The sequence below is a fragment of the Vidua chalybeata genome, chromosome 5, assembly GCF_026979565.1.
Source record: "Vidua chalybeata isolate OUT-0048 chromosome 5, bVidCha1 merged haplotype, whole genome shotgun sequence".
NCBI lineage: Eukaryota > Metazoa > Chordata > Aves > Passeriformes > Viduidae > Vidua > Vidua chalybeata.
This window is the reverse complement of record NC_071534.1, coordinates 61,934,563-61,952,111: the sequence shown is the minus strand read 5'-3', so window position 1 is coordinate 61,952,111 and position 17,549 is coordinate 61,934,563. Positions and strand designations below refer to the sequence as shown.

The following is a 17,549-nucleotide window of genomic DNA, read 5'->3' as shown; positions in this document are numbered from 1 at the left end:
ATGGGCACAAAAGGAAGAACTTGTATAAAGTTCAGGAAGAAGTCAGTATGCAGTAGCTCCGCTGTGCTATTGAAGAGATAAAAGGCAAAAGTGGGAGAAATGTGAAAGGTTTCTTTAGCAAGAAACTAGTCCAGGCTAAGAACACGTATTGACAAAAGCATTTCCTCACCATGGTGCAATCATATTTTCCATTACTGCACTCTCTAAGGCTCTCGAGTTTCAGCACTGTAATATACAGTATGATTGTTTATGGGGAATGTGCCTTCCTTAAGTAATATAAAAGGGGAAAAATCCATTTCAAATCCAAGGCACTTACTATATGAATAAAAAGAAACATCTTTCAAAAGGAACTTTTAAGTAATGTGGTGTCTGTTGATAGGTTATACATATTGTAAAGTATTATTCTCCTATCAGGCCATTTTACAAAAACAGAGGGGAATTACAAATGTCTCACTGAGTTTTCTAACTATTCAAAGCCATGTCCTGGCAATAGGTGCAACTCTTTAACCCATTGCTTCAGCAGAACATTTCCCTTCTTTTGTTCTTATGTTCAGTAAATATATTAGAATTGATGCAGTTTCATGGTACAACAGGCTGAATAAAGCAAACAAAGTGTTAATTAGTTTTCAAGCTCTCAGATGTCTGGAAATCTTCCACAATGTCTACAAAAGTTTACAATATCAGAATACCATAATAAGTAAATTAGTTCCCAAGAGAACCAAGTATAATGCAAAGTACAGTAGCAAAATAGAAAAACCATTCAGAAAAAATATCAGCAGTGGTTTCCTTTCACAGTGGATTGAACTAGCAATTTTTACTTCATACTGATATGCAAAGGGACATCTGCACATTCATTTATAATTGGATGATAACAAGCTTTGGTAACTTGCTTCTTTCAGATGATGTGACCATCTCCTGGAACAGTGCAGAGTCTGAAGCCAGAAAGGAAATAGGAGAGTACTTGTGCTCCTGGTTAACATTGAACCAAGTCCCACTTGAGACCACTGTGGTGGTAATTTTTATAGGCTACAGACTCTGCAGAGCAGATAGAGTTGTTCAGCAGGAACCTGCTCAAAGTCAAAATATTTAATGAGAAGCCACCTTGAGTTCAATGCCAAATTAGCCTCCCTGGTCCCACACCTTTCTTCAACTAAGTTTCAGCAGCAATCTCTTGATTCTGAAAGAGACATATTCAGGAGTGCAACAGGGCAAATAAGAGTTCATTTCTTAAACTCTACTATTTGAACATTATGAAAACTTCTATTTCATGTGGTTTCCAGATTTTCATCTTTATCTACATCCTGATCAAGTTTGTTCTAACATAAAAAATAAAATTATTTAAGTCATTTTCTGTAGTAAGATTTGCCTTCCTTGAGGTAAGTTCTCTTCTAAAGGTAGCAATATTGGTGGTCTCTTGAAGATAATTTTATAAAAATGTAGTAACTTGAAGAAAGTCATGTTTGAAGTGAAACTTACCAGAAGGTCCAATACTCCGTTGTTCCATAACCTTCCCTAAAAGGTTCCTTCTGCCTTTTTGCTCTCTAGGTCAAGCTGAACGAGAGGATCATAGCTACTGAGCACGGGCTCCTGATTCGCTCTGTGCAGGACAGCGACCGGGGGCTTTACCACTGCATCGCAACAGAGAACAGCTTCAAGCAGACCTTGGCAAAGATCAATTTCAAGGTGCTGGATTCGGAGATGGTGGCCGTCATGACTGACAAGTGGTCCCCTTGGACCTGGGCCAGCTCGGTGCGAGCACTGCAGTTCCACCCCAAGGACTTTGTGGGGGCTTTCAGCCACTCCGAGATGCAGATGATTAACCAGTACTGCAAAGACAGCAGGCAGGCAGGTCAGCAGAGGGAACAATCCCAGAAGATGAGAGGGGACTACAGCAAACTAAAGGCCCTTATCAATAGCAGAAAAAGTAGAAATAGAAGAAATCAATTACCTGGATCTTAATTTTATTTTATAGTAATAGATATTTTTGTCCTCAGTGTAGGGGGCTTATATTTGTCTATTGTGAACAAATTTGTGCGAATCTGATAAAAAATTAAATTAAAATCCAGTAAGCCTCATAAAAGATCTGAGTCCCAATTAAATGCAGTGTAACCTAAGAAAATAACTCAGAGCATTTTCTTTCCTAAATGCTTAGTGACTCTAGGCTGGGCTCTGTCCTAGAAGCAGCACTGGGTATTCATCTCAATCCAGATTCACCTTTAACATCTCAGTATTAATTACAGCTGAATAGAATTTTTTACAAAATCAGTGCAGTCTTTTTACAAAATCAGTCTTGCAACTCTGGAACTGTACCAACTAGACTGGTGGTGAAAGAATCTGGGTTAAGATGCATACTTAGAGTAGGATGGTACTAAGATTTCCTTGCACTGTATTTAAGAATATGAGTTTCTTCTTGTTTACTGCTCAGTATTGGGTTTACAGCTTTCACTCATCGATCAAATCACGTGAATGCATGCGGATAGGAAGCAAGTAAAGTGTAGTAGTATTGTTTCATTTGCTCAGAGGTCAAATGAAGGATCAAACAGAAGAAAAACAAAGAATTTCTACTTTATCAGAGTAAGCACTGATTATTGTGCATAGTATGAGTTGTAATAAATTAATGACTTCTGGAATGTAACTTAAAATATCTCTGCTCATATTAATTTTTATTAAAATAGGGAGTCCTATAACACTACATAGCTTTATAAGTGGCACAAAGGTAACATGAGAATGTTCATTATACATAAAATTTTGAAAAACACCTAAGTGACTTAGGTATTTTAGCTACTTTTCAAAGGATTACACTCCAATTTCTTTTCAAAGGACAGAATGTAGATATACTGTATAGTGCTTGTTCAGAAATGAAAAATATAGATTCTGTTCTATGATTTAGTTGGAGTTGGTCTGCAATGTGGAAACAAGTCATAAGTGTCTTTGAAAATTTTAAAACATTATTTTTTCAACTGTTTTCTCAAAGTTGCAAATATTTTAACTAGAATTTTCTAATTAAACCATTCCCATTTTCCAGTCTTTGTACCCTTATTCTTTTCCATGTTATTTTCTCAATTTGCTCCTATTTTCAGTTCTCTGCTAAAAAGTAGATGAAGAAAAGAAAAGAAGAAAAAAAAAGGAATGAGGGAAAAATAAAACTGAAAAATGGGTTTGGGTCAAAAACCAAAAACTATAACTTGAGAGGCAAGTTCAAACAGAAATCTTTTGTTTAAGAAGCAGCTGTCAGGTCTAATGAAGCAAGTTTTGTTGAAAATTGGGTGAGTGTGCACCAAGCCATCCTAGGAAATGCAATCACTTTTTATTTTTGAGCAACCCAAATGCCATAAAGAAGGACAGATAATCAACCCTTTTACTATGTAAGAGTGTTCTGGAAGCCACTGAGTCTGTTTAGCCAGGGATTAAAAATGTATGAGTACCCTAGAAAAATCACAATTATTTATGGCATTATACAAAAATATAAACTGATGTTCAGCTCAAAACTGAGCTATGTTAAGTTAAAATTTTTCTTTTATTAGAATACCCTGGGAGTAACTCTACAGGGCATGGGGAAACACTTCTGGGTTTGTGGCTGTGTGAATTCAGTTTAATGCAATGGAGGTAACACTGGTATTTATCTGCCATTAGTTGGATTGTCACTTTATCACCACCTCATGAAGGATAGCTGGGAAATGAGCCCTGATCACGCCATTTAAACAGTCTCTAAATCCCTTTGATGCTGGTGGGATCTCTTTGAATTTAATTTGTGTACTTACTGCTAACATGGCAGTGCCAGCCTGCTTATATATTGCCATCTAGTTAAGCACTCCCCTTACTCAGTGTGTACTTCTGCAACATTCAGCCATTAATAACTAAGATCTTTCTGATGGAAACCATCAGGAAACTTTCCCTGACCTCCATGAAAATGAATTTCACCCCAAGAGCTGGCAAAGTAGAAAGTAGGTTCTGGAGTAATCTGGCTCTTTTCCATTTTTTTCTTTTTTTTCCTTTTTTTTTTTTTTTTCTTTTTTTTTCTTTTTTTTTTTTCTTTTTCCCCCGAATATGACTGAGTTCTGAAGTGTGTAAGTGGCAAACCAAAAATCAAGTGCCATGAAATAGAACTACCTCCTGGAATGACACTAGTGCATATTCTCTTTATGCTGCCATGCTCTTCCTATCTCCCCAGCAGATTCACTGCAGATTTAGTGTGATACTAATGTCTATTGTGAGAATCATAATTGCTTCCAGATGGAATACAGTGATTAATAGGTATTTCAGGGTACAAATTGCCCTTTAAGTGGTTAGGTACAGTGATATTTTAATAGGCCCCCATTAGGCCTCAGAAATTACAGTTACACTGTTTTCTAATAGAATATTGGCAATAAGGGATTCCATTAAAGCAACAGCATAGCTCAGAATTTCATATGATTATAAAATAATATTTTTAAAGCTGCTTCATATACCATTATTATGGTATGACTGTTTAAGGGATTATACTTAAACTAACATTTTTCCTGCTGCATGAGAACTCCAGTATATAAATATAATAAGCTTCTGTCAGTGCATAACTGGTCCAAGCTTCCATGCTTTAGGAGCCTTCCCGCATGTACAGAGAAATGAGGAACCAGATGCTCAGCTGCTATAAACTAATTTAACTTCCTTGCTGTCCTTACAGCTACTGGGGTTGATATCAGCTGAGTGTTTGGCCTTAAATGTACAGAATAGACAAACTGCAATTTTTGTTCAAAGTAGCCCCGCTACTGTAGGTAACAACAAAACTTAAGACTGTAATATTATTTGTGCTATTTAATACTTCCTATTTTGAGGATTTCTAAATAATGTATATAATTTTATTCCTTAAAAAAATGCAAAAGCAAAATTATTTCTAGGCATAACTTCACCAAATGTAAAAATATGTTCTCTGCCAAGAACTTCACTGTGTACTGGTATTTTTTTTTTTTGCCTTTTTATTTTGTGTAGTTTGTAAAGTTTGCTGAAATCTTGACCTAACAATGTGTTCTTTGCAATTGTTGTTACTGTAGATATGCGTGTTTTATTAAGAGAATCTTGTGTATAAGTTCCTAGCATGATGAAACTGTCATGACAGTGAATATGCATCATATAGTGTGTAAGAAAGAACAAAATGTAGTTTAACATAGTACTATTTAATTGAATATCTAAAATGCCCAATGAAATAAAGTGTGTTGCAACAATTAAAAATTTGTTGGTTCCCCTTTATGGATGTGCATTAAAAAAAGAACTTCCTTTTTTTTTTTTTTTTTTTTTTTTTTTTTTTTTTTAATTACAAACAGAACCTGAAAAGCAATTCACTGGTTCTTCCAAACAAGTTCAAGAAAATATTTGGAGAATCAGGTATTGTAGCTGGTCAGTTCTGAGCCCTGCTCTGGACTGAAGCCCCAGACACAGAGATAACAAGGAACTCATGAGGAGTCAAAGATTAATTCTTTCAGAGATTATCCCATATAAGCATCTTGCATAAAAACAGGTTACTTTTATTCATTGTTTAAAAAGATAATAAAAAAAATTGTTTTCTCCTAGGAGTATAAAGTAAATCAGAAATGTCTAACTAAAAGAGGGGAGTGAAGTGTAAATGCTTTTTTCTTTTATTACACTGAGGGGGAAAAAAAAGCACATTCTGTGAAATCCTGATTCTTCCAGCTGAGACTCCTGGCATTCTCCAGGCATCTCTGCAGGGAGAACAGGCTACTGGAGCTGCACCACAGGGAGTCACAGCTCTCTCCCAGTTTCCTGGCTTGTACTTGGAGTGAAATAACCTGCCTGACACCCACAGTATGCTCCTTTTTCCTGCAGTTGTCATCCGAGCAGTGTTACTGCTGTTCTTCTTACTGGCTGTTTTTCCAGATGGATTTTAACAAGAAAGCATAGGTCCTTGTCAGTTCTTTGGGATAATAATTGAAAATTAAATGTCACAAATACTAACCTTTACAACAAGGTTCCTGATGGTTAAACCCACATTTTGATTTCCCAGATAGATAGGTTGCTGCAAGGCTTTATGAGGTGTGACTGGATAAGATGACCTCACTCCAGGATTTCCATACTGGCTGGTTCCTAGATGTGCTGATATTGGATAGTTACCTGCTCAGCACTCAGACCAGTCTAGGTCAGAAGCTGAGTTTTCAAGCACTCCCACATGCTGTAGGATATGTTTGGATAAGGCTCCAAAACAGATGGACATTTACAGAGTTTTACACCCTGGTCTGATCCTCTGTCTGTCCTGTTCAGTTGCCTTTTGCTGATCTTCTTCCCTGACTCTTTTTTGCCCTCTCCTGCAGGGTTCAGCACTTAAGGTTTTGATCCCTTGGCTCCGACCCGTGGCAAAACAAGACATGGGGAGTTCTCTGGACATCAGATGTGAGACTCTAGGGGTCTGATGCTTCTCCCTTGACTTTCAAATGTCTGTTCGATCACTTTTCTTCCTCCATTGGGAGCTACTGCTTTTTCTAAGGTCTCCCTTCTGGTGGCAAGACCATTCTAATGTTTCCCTTTGAGTAAGTGCAGGATGCAGAAATCAGGCACTTCCTCATGGGGCTGAGCAGTGTCAAGCACAGCCTCCTCCAGGCAGCCACAGAAGCCCAGAGGTGACCAGTGAAAAATGTTGCCTGCATGGGAGGGGCTGCCAACACTGGTGTGGCTCCCAGCGCTACCAGATTATTGTTGCCTCTGGAATTGTTGCCTCTGGAATTAATTGTTGCCTCCAGAATGAAGTTAGCAGATGTAATTCTGTTGTGCAGGCCATAAAAAAACAGGTTGTGGCATCATGGCTTTTGCATGATGCAATGGACTAGGTCTCAGGAAAGCAGGGGTTCTTTATCCTTTGCACTGCAAGTGGCTTGCTGAGCCCTTCTCATGCACCCCAGGTGAATTCATGTGCTCTGAGCCCAAGTACAGCCACACACAGATACCAGCAGGTCCCAGATATACATGCATACACACACCTACCTGCATACAGAGGAGCTTTGCTTTCCATGTACTACTTACCTTTCTTTAACATAAATGTGTGTCCTCTTCTGTTTCCACATGGGCAGAATCAATCCTCACAGTCCCAAAACACCAACAGCTTGTAGGTATTTCCATTACCATCTCTGAGAGCATTTTAAAAACAAGTAATTAGTCAACAAAAGCTCTTCTATTCACTCTCCTTTCCAACTTACCTTGTTCTGTACCATCTCAACAAGAATTTCCTTTTAGCATCAGCAGACTAGCACAGTGTAAGTAATAAAAAATGTGCTGTCATTTAACATGTCTAATCTAAACTAAAGTCTGAGATTTAAAGATGCTTTGGCATTCTGAACACACCAAGAAGCAAATTCAACACAGCTGGCTCAGCAGTCAACAAATAATTACTCTACAGTGATAGACTGTCCTATATCCCAGGGTTCATTATTGAATTCCATATACAGCTTTACAAAGCAAACAGCATTTGTGTATTCTTAGCACTTTATCAGCTTCATTATTCCTGATTTGAATGCCTGATAAATGAACAGCCTCATATGCTAGCCTTATAAATGAACCTGAATGTTTGCTGAGCTCCACATTCAAGATAGTTTAGGCAAAGGGATTTCAACATACCCAACATTTTATAGAGCCATATATTTTTTTCCAAAGGATTTTAGGAAAAAAAAAAAAAGCCAAATTAAAAAATGGTCATTATTGTTGTCTGTGGTAAATGAGAGTTGATAAAAAGGATTGTTTTCTAGCTTGTGCAGCAACATGCAGTGTGGGGAAGGAGTAAGAAAAATGCATTTGCTTAACCTTGGGTTCACAACCCTTTGGATAGTTGCTGTTCCTTGGCTCTTTGCAGTAGTCCTTTCTCCAGTATCTGCTCTCCCTGTCTGCATTTCAAGACCCCTAAGAGCCATGCAGTTTTTACTTTTTTTCAAGCTGCCAACTTAAGACATGATGTCCAGGGCATCCTTTCAGGCTTTTTGTATAATAAGACCTCAGTAAAAGCTTTTGCCTATGATACCTGCCTGAGAAATTTCATTATTTGATTCAATATTTGGAAAAAACTTGTGATATTTGTAAGGCTTTGCTGAAAATGGCACAGAGAGAAGGACAGGACCCCAGAAATAAACAGAGCAATGGAACATGCCATGGTCCTTACATGAACACTGTGAACATTTCTTCACTGCTGCATGTTGTTATACGATGGCATATTAGCCTTGAAAGCCCAATTTTCCCATAGGTTAAAGCTCACCAAGACTAAGGTCCTTTCACTGCTCACAGTGAGATTCTGGTTGAGACCTTTGAAGAGCTTTTATGTCCCTTTTAATTTTGGTTAAAAATGAAGAAATTTCCTCCTTCAAAAGCTCTTCTTTCTCTAGGGTTCTATTCCTCCTTCTGTCTATGGACTCTTCTTTATTCCTTTTCCTTTCCTCAGCTAAACCCATGCTAATAGTCCCACTTTAATTTAACTCTTTTCATTATAACCTTTTTTTACACCAATACTCCAAAATATATTACCTTTTATAATCTTCAAAAGAAGCTGCACTTAATTTGTTTCATCCAGTTTTTTTTTTTTTTTTGCTTTGTAGTGTCAGCAAACAAAATATAAAAAGTATGAAACCTCCCAAGGTGTTTGTAGCCTTTGAGCTTAAGAAGAAAGATTGAAACTAAACTACTAGCTACATGTATATGTTCACACTCAAGAAACATTAAAATAATATTTTATTCTATTATTTTCAGCACTTCATTAATGTTGCAGAGTGTTCTTTATTCCATACCTTACACTAAAAGTATCCTAGTTAAAGGACTTTGTTTTGGGGAACTTGAGATATAGCTAAGGATATAGATTTAAAATATCAATAGATTGTATTATACAGATCTATTTGTCAGATTGCCAGTCTTAAGCACCTTCAGTTAAATTACCTGTAGGACAAATTATTTTGTAACTCAGGTTAATAATGAAAATAATTAGTCTAAGCTATCCAAACCAGAGAGCACAAAAGTTTTTCCTGAGACTGTGTTCTTTGGTAAGAACACAGGAGTAAAAGCTTTTGCCACAGAAGAGAAATCACTTTTATTAGTACAGCAACAAATCCAGGTGCCTCCTTCACATATATGGGACAATAAGGAGCTTACAAGTTTTTTTCCCTTTGCAAGTTTTTTAGGGATTAGAAAGATTAATTATATTTACCTGCATATGGGTTTTTCCTATGCATGGGTCTCTCCTGTGCTGTGCCTTCCAGCTAGAGATGTCTGAGCAATGAGGAAATGGTTAAAGCAGAGAATACCATGCCTGCTGAGCTGTCCAGGGCTCCAGAAGTAAGGAATAATGTTTGGTGCCATTTGGTAACCACCTGGCCCTCTGGAGAATGATAGTCACCCCCCTCCCTACAGAGAGGCTGTTGGGATGCAGTGCACACAGGCCAAGGAGCCTCACATGGAGTTAGAGACAGTTCATTTTCTAGTGTTGCTGGAGACCAGCTAGAGATTAACAAAGAAAGAATTGCCTTGCCAGTTTATTCATTCCTGTCAAGAAGGCAAGCTGTTATTTTGAAAGGAGCTAACGACACGATGGCGAAAACCATATAAGCTGAACAGAAACTTCCCCTGTATCCTCCAGCCAACTGTAAATTCAGCCAGCAGAAATCTTGGAAATGGTACAAGCTTTCCTGCTTTGAGAGCACTCAGGTTGGGGTGCCAAGAATAAATCTCCCTCTGAGGGAAACCTCTGAAGTAACTGCTGTTGACTGAGCTGTTCCTGGCTGTGAAGGCAGAGCTGAGTGTGGCAGACAGTGCCATGCCATGCCAGATGCTGCATCCCCCCGGCTCTCTTTACACCAGATTTTGCCTTACTTGTCAGTGTGGGAAGAGAAGGAAATGCTGCAGTTCCCCTTCCTTTGCCTCAGACTGGCAACTCTGGGCCTCTGCTTCGATTTACTCCAGCTACTCTGTGCTGTCCCAGAAAGCTGAGACAGTCATAAACACCATTTTACTGGTTGATTAAGTCAATTCACAGCTGCTTTTCATCACCAGAATTTTGCAAAGCAACCATTGGGCCTAGGCCATTATTTTGAGTCTCTCTATGAAGACAGAGCACTAAGCTGCACAGAGTTGGGTCGTACCAGCATCCCAAAGAAGGGCACGTGCAGCAACCAGGAACTCTGACTTGCAAATAATTCTTGGCAGTGACCTTTTTCAGATGTAAGATGGAAGAATAGTTTCTTAAATGTTTGCAGCATGTTGCGCACTTGTATTTCACTAAACAAAGTGCAATATACTTTCAACCTGAAATTTAGATACAGGAAAAAAAGCAGAAAATATATAATTCATGAAAGAACCAGAATTTAAGTCAAGGCAGTTCATGCTAAAATACCCTGAGTCTTAAGCAATGTCATAAACTCCTTGGCTAATACATTCATAATCTAGCAATTCCTATCCACAGATCCTAGGAAAGATCCAGCAAGCATTTCCTTGAAGATTTATTAAACTGCAGCCCAGTCCAATGCAGTCCCTTTCTCAGTTCCTTAAGCCAGGCTCCTAGTGAAAACTCCTACTGACGTTACTCAGCTTGGATGAGTGAGGGCTGAATAAGGCCTGTGGGATTTCGCTTTCTAAGAACCATGCTCAGTCTCATTTTCCTGCATCCAGGGTCTTCTGAATTGGAAATCTTTCTCACCACCTGGTCAAGGGTGATCTATAAACTCTCTTCATAAATTCATTCCAAATCACTGAGAATAACATTTATTTTCTGTGTTATTTATTTTAGGTTACTATGGTCATAGTTACCATATACAAATTTAGATTATTGCAAACACACAGTAATGAGAAAATATTCAGAATATATGGGAAAAAAAAAAAAAAAAGGAGAAAAATGGTCTCAGTAACATTAAGAAAAAGCCCCAAAATTAAAATTAAATTATCTCCTACACATTCTGGCATTATGTAGAAATTAAAATGCACTCTGATGCTGATTTTATTTGACAAATCTCTGTCATAACTGCAATAATTTTATTCCTCTCCATCATCTCCACACCTCAAAGCCCTGGATTATTCCTCTCCTCTGGATCATTAGTAAGGTTGCTAAACAGTTTCTTCACTGGATGCACTCCCTTGTAGGAAGAACCACATTTTTTCAGGAGTGAATGCAGTCCTAAACCAAATGGAGACACATGGATGAATTTGTAACCCTGGCTGTCCTGTGACTGTGCTGTTTAGTCCATCAATTCTAACACCACCATTACTGCCAGTCTGATGAATTGTGGCACCTGGGACCTGTTTGCTGCCTTGAAGTTGCTTTTAAAGTTGGCTAGATGGTGCTAGAACACGCTGCATTACAGTTAACGAGCATGTGGCTCACATTCTTCTTACTGCTGATCAGAGACTGCTTAAAACTTGGGTTTACAATGTGCCTCCTCACTTAAAAATTGTAAAATTAGGCAGTTCTACAGTTCAGTCCTGGACTAGAAACTATTAACAGTGCACTGCTAACTAAATGGTGTTTTGGTTTTAAGGATGAAATTTTTTGAAATGTAAATTTAAAAATCCCTTCCATTGACGTGGGTAACAGCTACTTGGCCATGTAATAGGGCTTTGTACCTCTGAAGGTTTGTCTTCCTTAGTAAAGGCATTTCTACCAGTTGTGCAGCTTAATTTTTCCTGCTGCCACAATCTTGACCCTTGATCTCTCTAACTGTCTTTGCAGGGTGGTTCTGTGTTTTTCTTTGCTTGTTTGCCTGTAACTCACTTGGGTCCATGTGTAATTTAATTAATATGGCAGGGCTGCAGACACAGTTGAGCATAGCCTGAATTTATATTTTCATTTGGCTGGTCAGAAAATTGGTTGCAATTCAAAAGGAGTATGTCATTCCAGATCTCACACTCTGGTCTGTGGACAGCTACACACACATAGCAACAGCTGAAATGAAAATGCAACTCTCAAAGGACATTTAACCTCCAAGATTTTCAGCTTCTCTTATCACCACTGACCCCACATTGCATACTGGCCTTTCCACAAAGATAAAAATGGGTTCAAGCTGATGAAAAAGGAGTTACAGCAAATAAACACAATGTATATCTATACAGTCCTCATATTCTGCTTGTAAGCAAACAATTGCTGATATTTTATAACTAGCCTTGGGAAGGTGTTTTGGACCTTTGCTGGTGTGTGCTAGCTGAGTGCTGTAAAACCTGCAGGAGCATCCTACCCCTGCACAATGATTTCCAGGCACATGAGCAAGCTGACCACAGCTCAGCCACTGCCATGGAGGTAGCTCCATGTTTGTAAAATAGCAGCAGTTTCCCTTTCACCTTCAGTTTTAAATCTGAATTTGCAAAGAGATTTTTTTTTTTTTTTTTTGCAACCCATGTCCTGGAGAAAACACACAGGAAAAGGAGAGAACTGACACAGAGAAAACACTTTTCTGTTAAGGTAATATTGATACAGCTGTTTATTGCTGAACACACTGAGGAAAACAATACTTCAATGAGGTCAAAGGGCATTCAAATAAACATTGACACACTTTCTGCAGGAGTAAGTTTCAAATTATTGCAGAAGGGTGTGTCACATTAATTCAGATCTTATTGATTCATTCATTCAGGATTTCCTGCTGTCAGCCTTTCTTCCTGAGCAAGAGGTGTTGAGCAAGTCTCAGGCCACAGCATTGGGCTGCTCTGTGTAGTATGAACTAGAAGGAAGCTCTGGGCTGGATTTCAGTGCAATCAGAAAAAGAGGGAGGTTTAAATGCTCAAAGAGAACAGAGTGTTGGTTAGTCTGTCAGGTGACAGTCCTGAACAATGTCCTATTGAGGCTTGTGAGGTTTTTTTTCTCCTTTCTTTTTTTTCCATGCAAAGCCAAACAACAGTGGCACGAGATGCTTAGATACCCCTGCTCAAGATGCAACAAGAGAGCTAATCTCAAACTGGTTGAGAGAAGCAAATAAAATCTCTTCTGGTTGGGGAGCAATTGACATTTGAGTTAGCCATTTTCAATCAACCTCTGATTGAAATGGGAGGAAGAGAAGATTCTTCCTCTGGAGGTGTTTTTCTGGGCTTGTACATAATCTGAGAACAGCTGAAGATTCATACTTTTTAATCAGAATAATACTTGCTGTGGAAGGCCTCAAAACTTCTAAGAGCTTAGTGACTGCTGTGTTCACCTGTGGGCAGATGACACTTATCTGATTGTGGCCAGAAATTAGGTCAAGTGGGAGTTTTGATTTGGGGACCCAGAGAGAGATGCAATATATTGGAGACAGTTCTCCTGAAGATAGGTCCCATGATCAACGCAAAAGATTAATTCCATGATAAAACCCAAAACTTTCTCTCTAGTGCTGGGCAGCCCTAAACACAGCAAATATTGTAAGTGGAGCTACTTCTTTCATGTTGCACTGTGACAGTCCCAAGCCAGGCCTCTGCTCTTGGCCCTGGTCAGATAACACAAGCGATGGCCTCCTTCTGGGTCAGCAAGGCAGGAGTCACTGGGCAGGACAGCTGAAAGGCTCAGCAATAACTATCTTGCTCAGCAGGTACACGTGAATGATCATTGACCTCTCTGTTGCTGGGGATCTGCTCCCAGGAACTGCTTCCTTGTTGCATCCCGGAGTTTGGGTTTAGATTAGGGTTTTTAATTTATGTTAAAATAAGTCAAGTGCTGTAATCCCGCGTTTCCCCCGCGTTGTTCCCCCCCGCGGTTTCTGCCCCCATGTTGCCTGCTGCCGGATTCTTACCCCTCTGCCGCTCCTGTAACCACCCTGCCGTCCGGCCCCGGGAAACCCCGTGCTGGCCGCCCCGAGCCACACGATCCCGCTCTGGCTGAGGCTCGGTGCCCGCCCCTGCGGGGTTCTCTGGTTGGTCGCTGTTGCTGGCGTCACCGCCCTGGCAACCGCCCCTATTGGGCGGCAGGCCGTGGATCCTCTCGCCCCGCCCCTCCATAAAGCCCTATCCCGCCGGCACCCAGGCGCCATTTTCTCCCATGCGAGTGCCGGGAGCGGTCGCGTCTTTCCATCGAACCGCGCCATGTGTGACCAATAAACCGTTCCTGCCAAGCACGGAGTAAATGGACAAATTCCTTACCTCTTTACCGGGTCCCTAGCGCACGGTAACAGAGGCTGGCCAGCCCACGCGCCCGAGACACGGAGCCGTGTCCGGGAACCCGCGGCAGCAAACCCCGGCAGCACGTGGAAGCTACGCCACAGCCGGGCTCCCAAGAGCCGCGTGCAGCCGGGGAGAGCAAAAACCCACGCTGCACTTCCTCCACCTTTTCCAGCTTCCAGACCACTGCAACAGAAGAGATACACAAACTTAATGTTCTTTCCGAAAAGTAACTCAGACTACCCAGCACACCTCTGTGACCACAGCACCTGATCAAACTTGATTTTAAATTACCTAATTTAATTGTAGGAAATGGCCTTTGGCCTTATGCCACTGCTTTTAATAGAATTGCTTCAGCTCCAGTCATTATATTTATGCATGAACCACCCACTTTGATATGGAAATTGTTGCAGCCCAAGGGGATTTCATTAAGTAATTAGGGAGGAGAGCATATAATGTCATTTGCAGTAACTGGATCTACAGAGTCAATCAATAAGTGACCATATGTGCATGAGCCTGGAGCATTTCAATACCCTTAGCATCCTTGTGAAAAAAAAAAAAAACCAAAACAATGCAAGATGGATCTCCTTTATCTCTAACACAATCTTGCAGTATAGGGCATATTTTCATTGCTTAAAAGTATTGCACGAGCCGTGCTGTCATATCAAACTGCACAAATCAGCCAGATTTATTGTGTGCCTGGAAATGCTTTGCAAGCAAAGAGCTTTGTGGTTCCAAGTCCAAGGCTTGACAAGCACTGTAAGAATAAAACCTGCTTTCTATCAGAGCTTTCAGAATCAGGCCATGTTTTGCATCGATATTCCAAGTTTGCTACTCTTAAAGGTCAGTTTTGTTCTTGAGTCTGAAAGAAATTCATGTTATTAAGTGTTAATGCAGCTGTAAATACAGCTTTCTAGCTTTTTTTTAATCATTATTTGTTCTCCTGTTCTGTTGGCTAAAACCTTAGACAGCTGGTGTTTGCTAGATTGCATTCTTAGGGTGAAGAGTTTGTCCTACATACACAGAATGTGTTCATTCCTCAGGAATCAAGTGACCACACCAGAGCTAAACAATACATAAAGCATACAATTTATTTTGGACTATGATTTCTCCAGATGCTTAAAGCTGGTACATTTATGAACTTTTGACTACAAACCACTGATTTTCAGTAGAAAAATGCATAAAAGAAAGAGCAAAATCTTTTACTGGGAGGCATTACTTAGATCTGGAGTCATTATCAAAGCAATGGGTGGTTATCAATTCAAAGAAATGGGTGAGGAGAGTGTGATGTAGCACAGGATGTCATGGGTGTGTTTGCAGATGGTGTAATGGAGAGCTCCAGCCTCGTACAAGGTGAAGCAATTTTACTTCTTGTTCTTGTTTATGTTTAAGGCTAGGGAAGAGATCAATATGCAGTAATGATGTCAGGTGTGCTGTGACTTCTGCTTCACAGTATTTCTTTTTTTGCTGGTTGTCAATGCCTGGCTGGAGGACCCCATGGCAGCCACTGCTGAGGGCTGGAGGAAGCAGAGTGACGGGACAGAAGCAGCAAAAGAGTATTTTGTACATCAGCAGCTGTGTGTGCTCCCTCGGGAGCCAGCAACTGGAGATGAATTCACATTATGGCAGCTGCCCATGAAATCTCCCTTGGCAAAGCCAATAATGGAGAAAGTTTAATGCACATTGTAAATGTGTCATTTTAGAAAGCTTCCACCACCTCCTCAGACCTGGGAATGCTCTTCCTGCCCTCCAGTCACCCAGCACAGGGCTTAGTCTTTAGGGAGATAAACTACCATGTGCTGAGCTTCCATCAGGGAAGACTTGCTGCAAAGCTCATTTGTGGAGCTAATTTGGATAATGGATACAAGTTTCCAAATCATTTAATGCACAACAACACAAAATCCTTCACTATGGTTTGTACCAGGTCACCACAGGATTATCTCTGTGCCAAGTTCAACTTGTATGGGTAAAGATGGTTAAAATTCATTTTTCTTCAGTGAAAGACTGGTGTGCCAAAAACTAATTTCAATGTAGTCAAAGGTACAGGTTTATTGTTTAAAATTTACTAAAGTACCAGTATGGTAGTTATATATATGAAAAGGCCATAAGAGATGTTTTATACTAGATTAGACTAAAAGTTAGTATTAAATTTTCATCCTAAAATTGTCACCAGAAACCTCCATGACATAGAGTGACAAGCGGTCACACTTACATTTAATATGCTGCTCTGTAGGCCAGCCAACAGAAACCATGACTTTAGGACATCCACATATGCATGTTGCAAATTCAAACAGAGAAGGAAATCAGAATAAGTCCAGCATTTGGCACCTTGTCTGTTTAGCAGCACAGAGAATTTCTGATGTAACATCTTGGTCCTTATTTCTCTGGAAAATTATTTAGACTCTACCTTTGACTCTGTCCATATAATTCAAGCTACTCAATTTTGAAAAACAAACTGATATACCATCATTTAAAGAGTCTTCCAAGTGTTACAAGTAGTTTCACCTGAGTATTAGGATGTCATCTCATTGGTATGAGACATCATAGCCCATGATTTCTCAAGCAGAGACTCCAACATTTCTCTTTGTGTTGGTAATTATATGTAAAAATCACAAACAGATATAAGTATCATCCCTCCACACATCCACAAAAAATGAGTCCTGGAAATCAAGGTGGTTAAACCAAACAAAAAACTCATTTTTCCTTCTTCAATTCTAATGCGATTGAATTTCAGGGAGGACTCAAAATTTCTCATATTTGCCCTGAATTGTATCAATACAAAAAAATTACTCAAAATAAATACATTAAAAATTGTTATTTTGAGGCAAGCTAATTTTTGAGCCATCCTTTCAATATTCTTCTCAAAAATGTTTTATATTTTAAATAATTTTGTTACCAAAAGAAATAAAAGTTTTTATAAGTTTGATTTTCTAAATAAAGGAGACTGGTACCCTATCTCCATAACTCTGTGAAGTACATATATGTTAGGTTTAAAAAATACACAAAGAGGGATAGATAAATACATTATTTCCATAAATAATGGATACAAAGAGGGATAGATAGATACATTATTTCCATAAATAATGGACATAGGTGAATCAAAATTTCCACTAGACCAGTACAGCTTGCTGAGGTGTTGCTTCTCACCAGGGCTTTGACTGTTGCTGTGACAAGGGTCAGAAATGGCTGATAGACTGCTTATTCTGAAAACCCTACAGAACATTCTCTAGACGCATTTTTGAAGGCAGACTAAAAGTCAAGTTTGCAATGGACATGTTTTTGGTATTTTTTTATTCCAGTTATTCATGACTGCTACCATGAGCATCTTATTAAGTGGATATTGTTGTCATATGTTTCCCCAACCTATAACTACCTAGCCATTTATTTATTTGTCAATATGTTTGTTCTTCCCGTATACAAAAAATAGAAACATAATCTCCTTTCTCTGCAACCAAACATGTCCTGCAGTAAGGGCAATATATCCTTTA

At 39.4% G+C, this 17,549-nt stretch overlaps 1 protein-coding gene and 1 long non-coding RNA gene across 2 annotated transcripts in view; one reads left to right on the top strand and one right to left on the bottom strand.

Moving 5' to 3' along the window:
- Positions 1-5,199, top strand: part of SEMA3C (semaphorin 3C) — a 117,009-nt gene extending 111,810 nt beyond the window's left edge. Inside the window, exon 18 of the mRNA XM_053943241.1 lies at positions 1,546-5,199. Within this exon, the coding sequence (XP_053799216.1) occupies positions 1,546-1,959 (414 nt within the window). The 3' untranslated portion in view covers positions 1,960-5,199. The remainder of the gene's footprint in view (positions 1-1,545) is intronic.
- On the bottom strand, positions 1,741-13,786 carry LOC128788297 (uncharacterized). The gene is made up of 3 exons (XR_008431016.1): positions 13,698-13,786; positions 7,006-7,109; positions 1,741-1,826 (listed from the first exon to the last, which is right to left on the bottom strand). It is a non-coding gene; the product is annotated as an uncharacterized LOC128788297 (long non-coding RNA).
- Between the last annotated feature and the right edge of the window lie 3,763 nt (positions 13,787-17,549).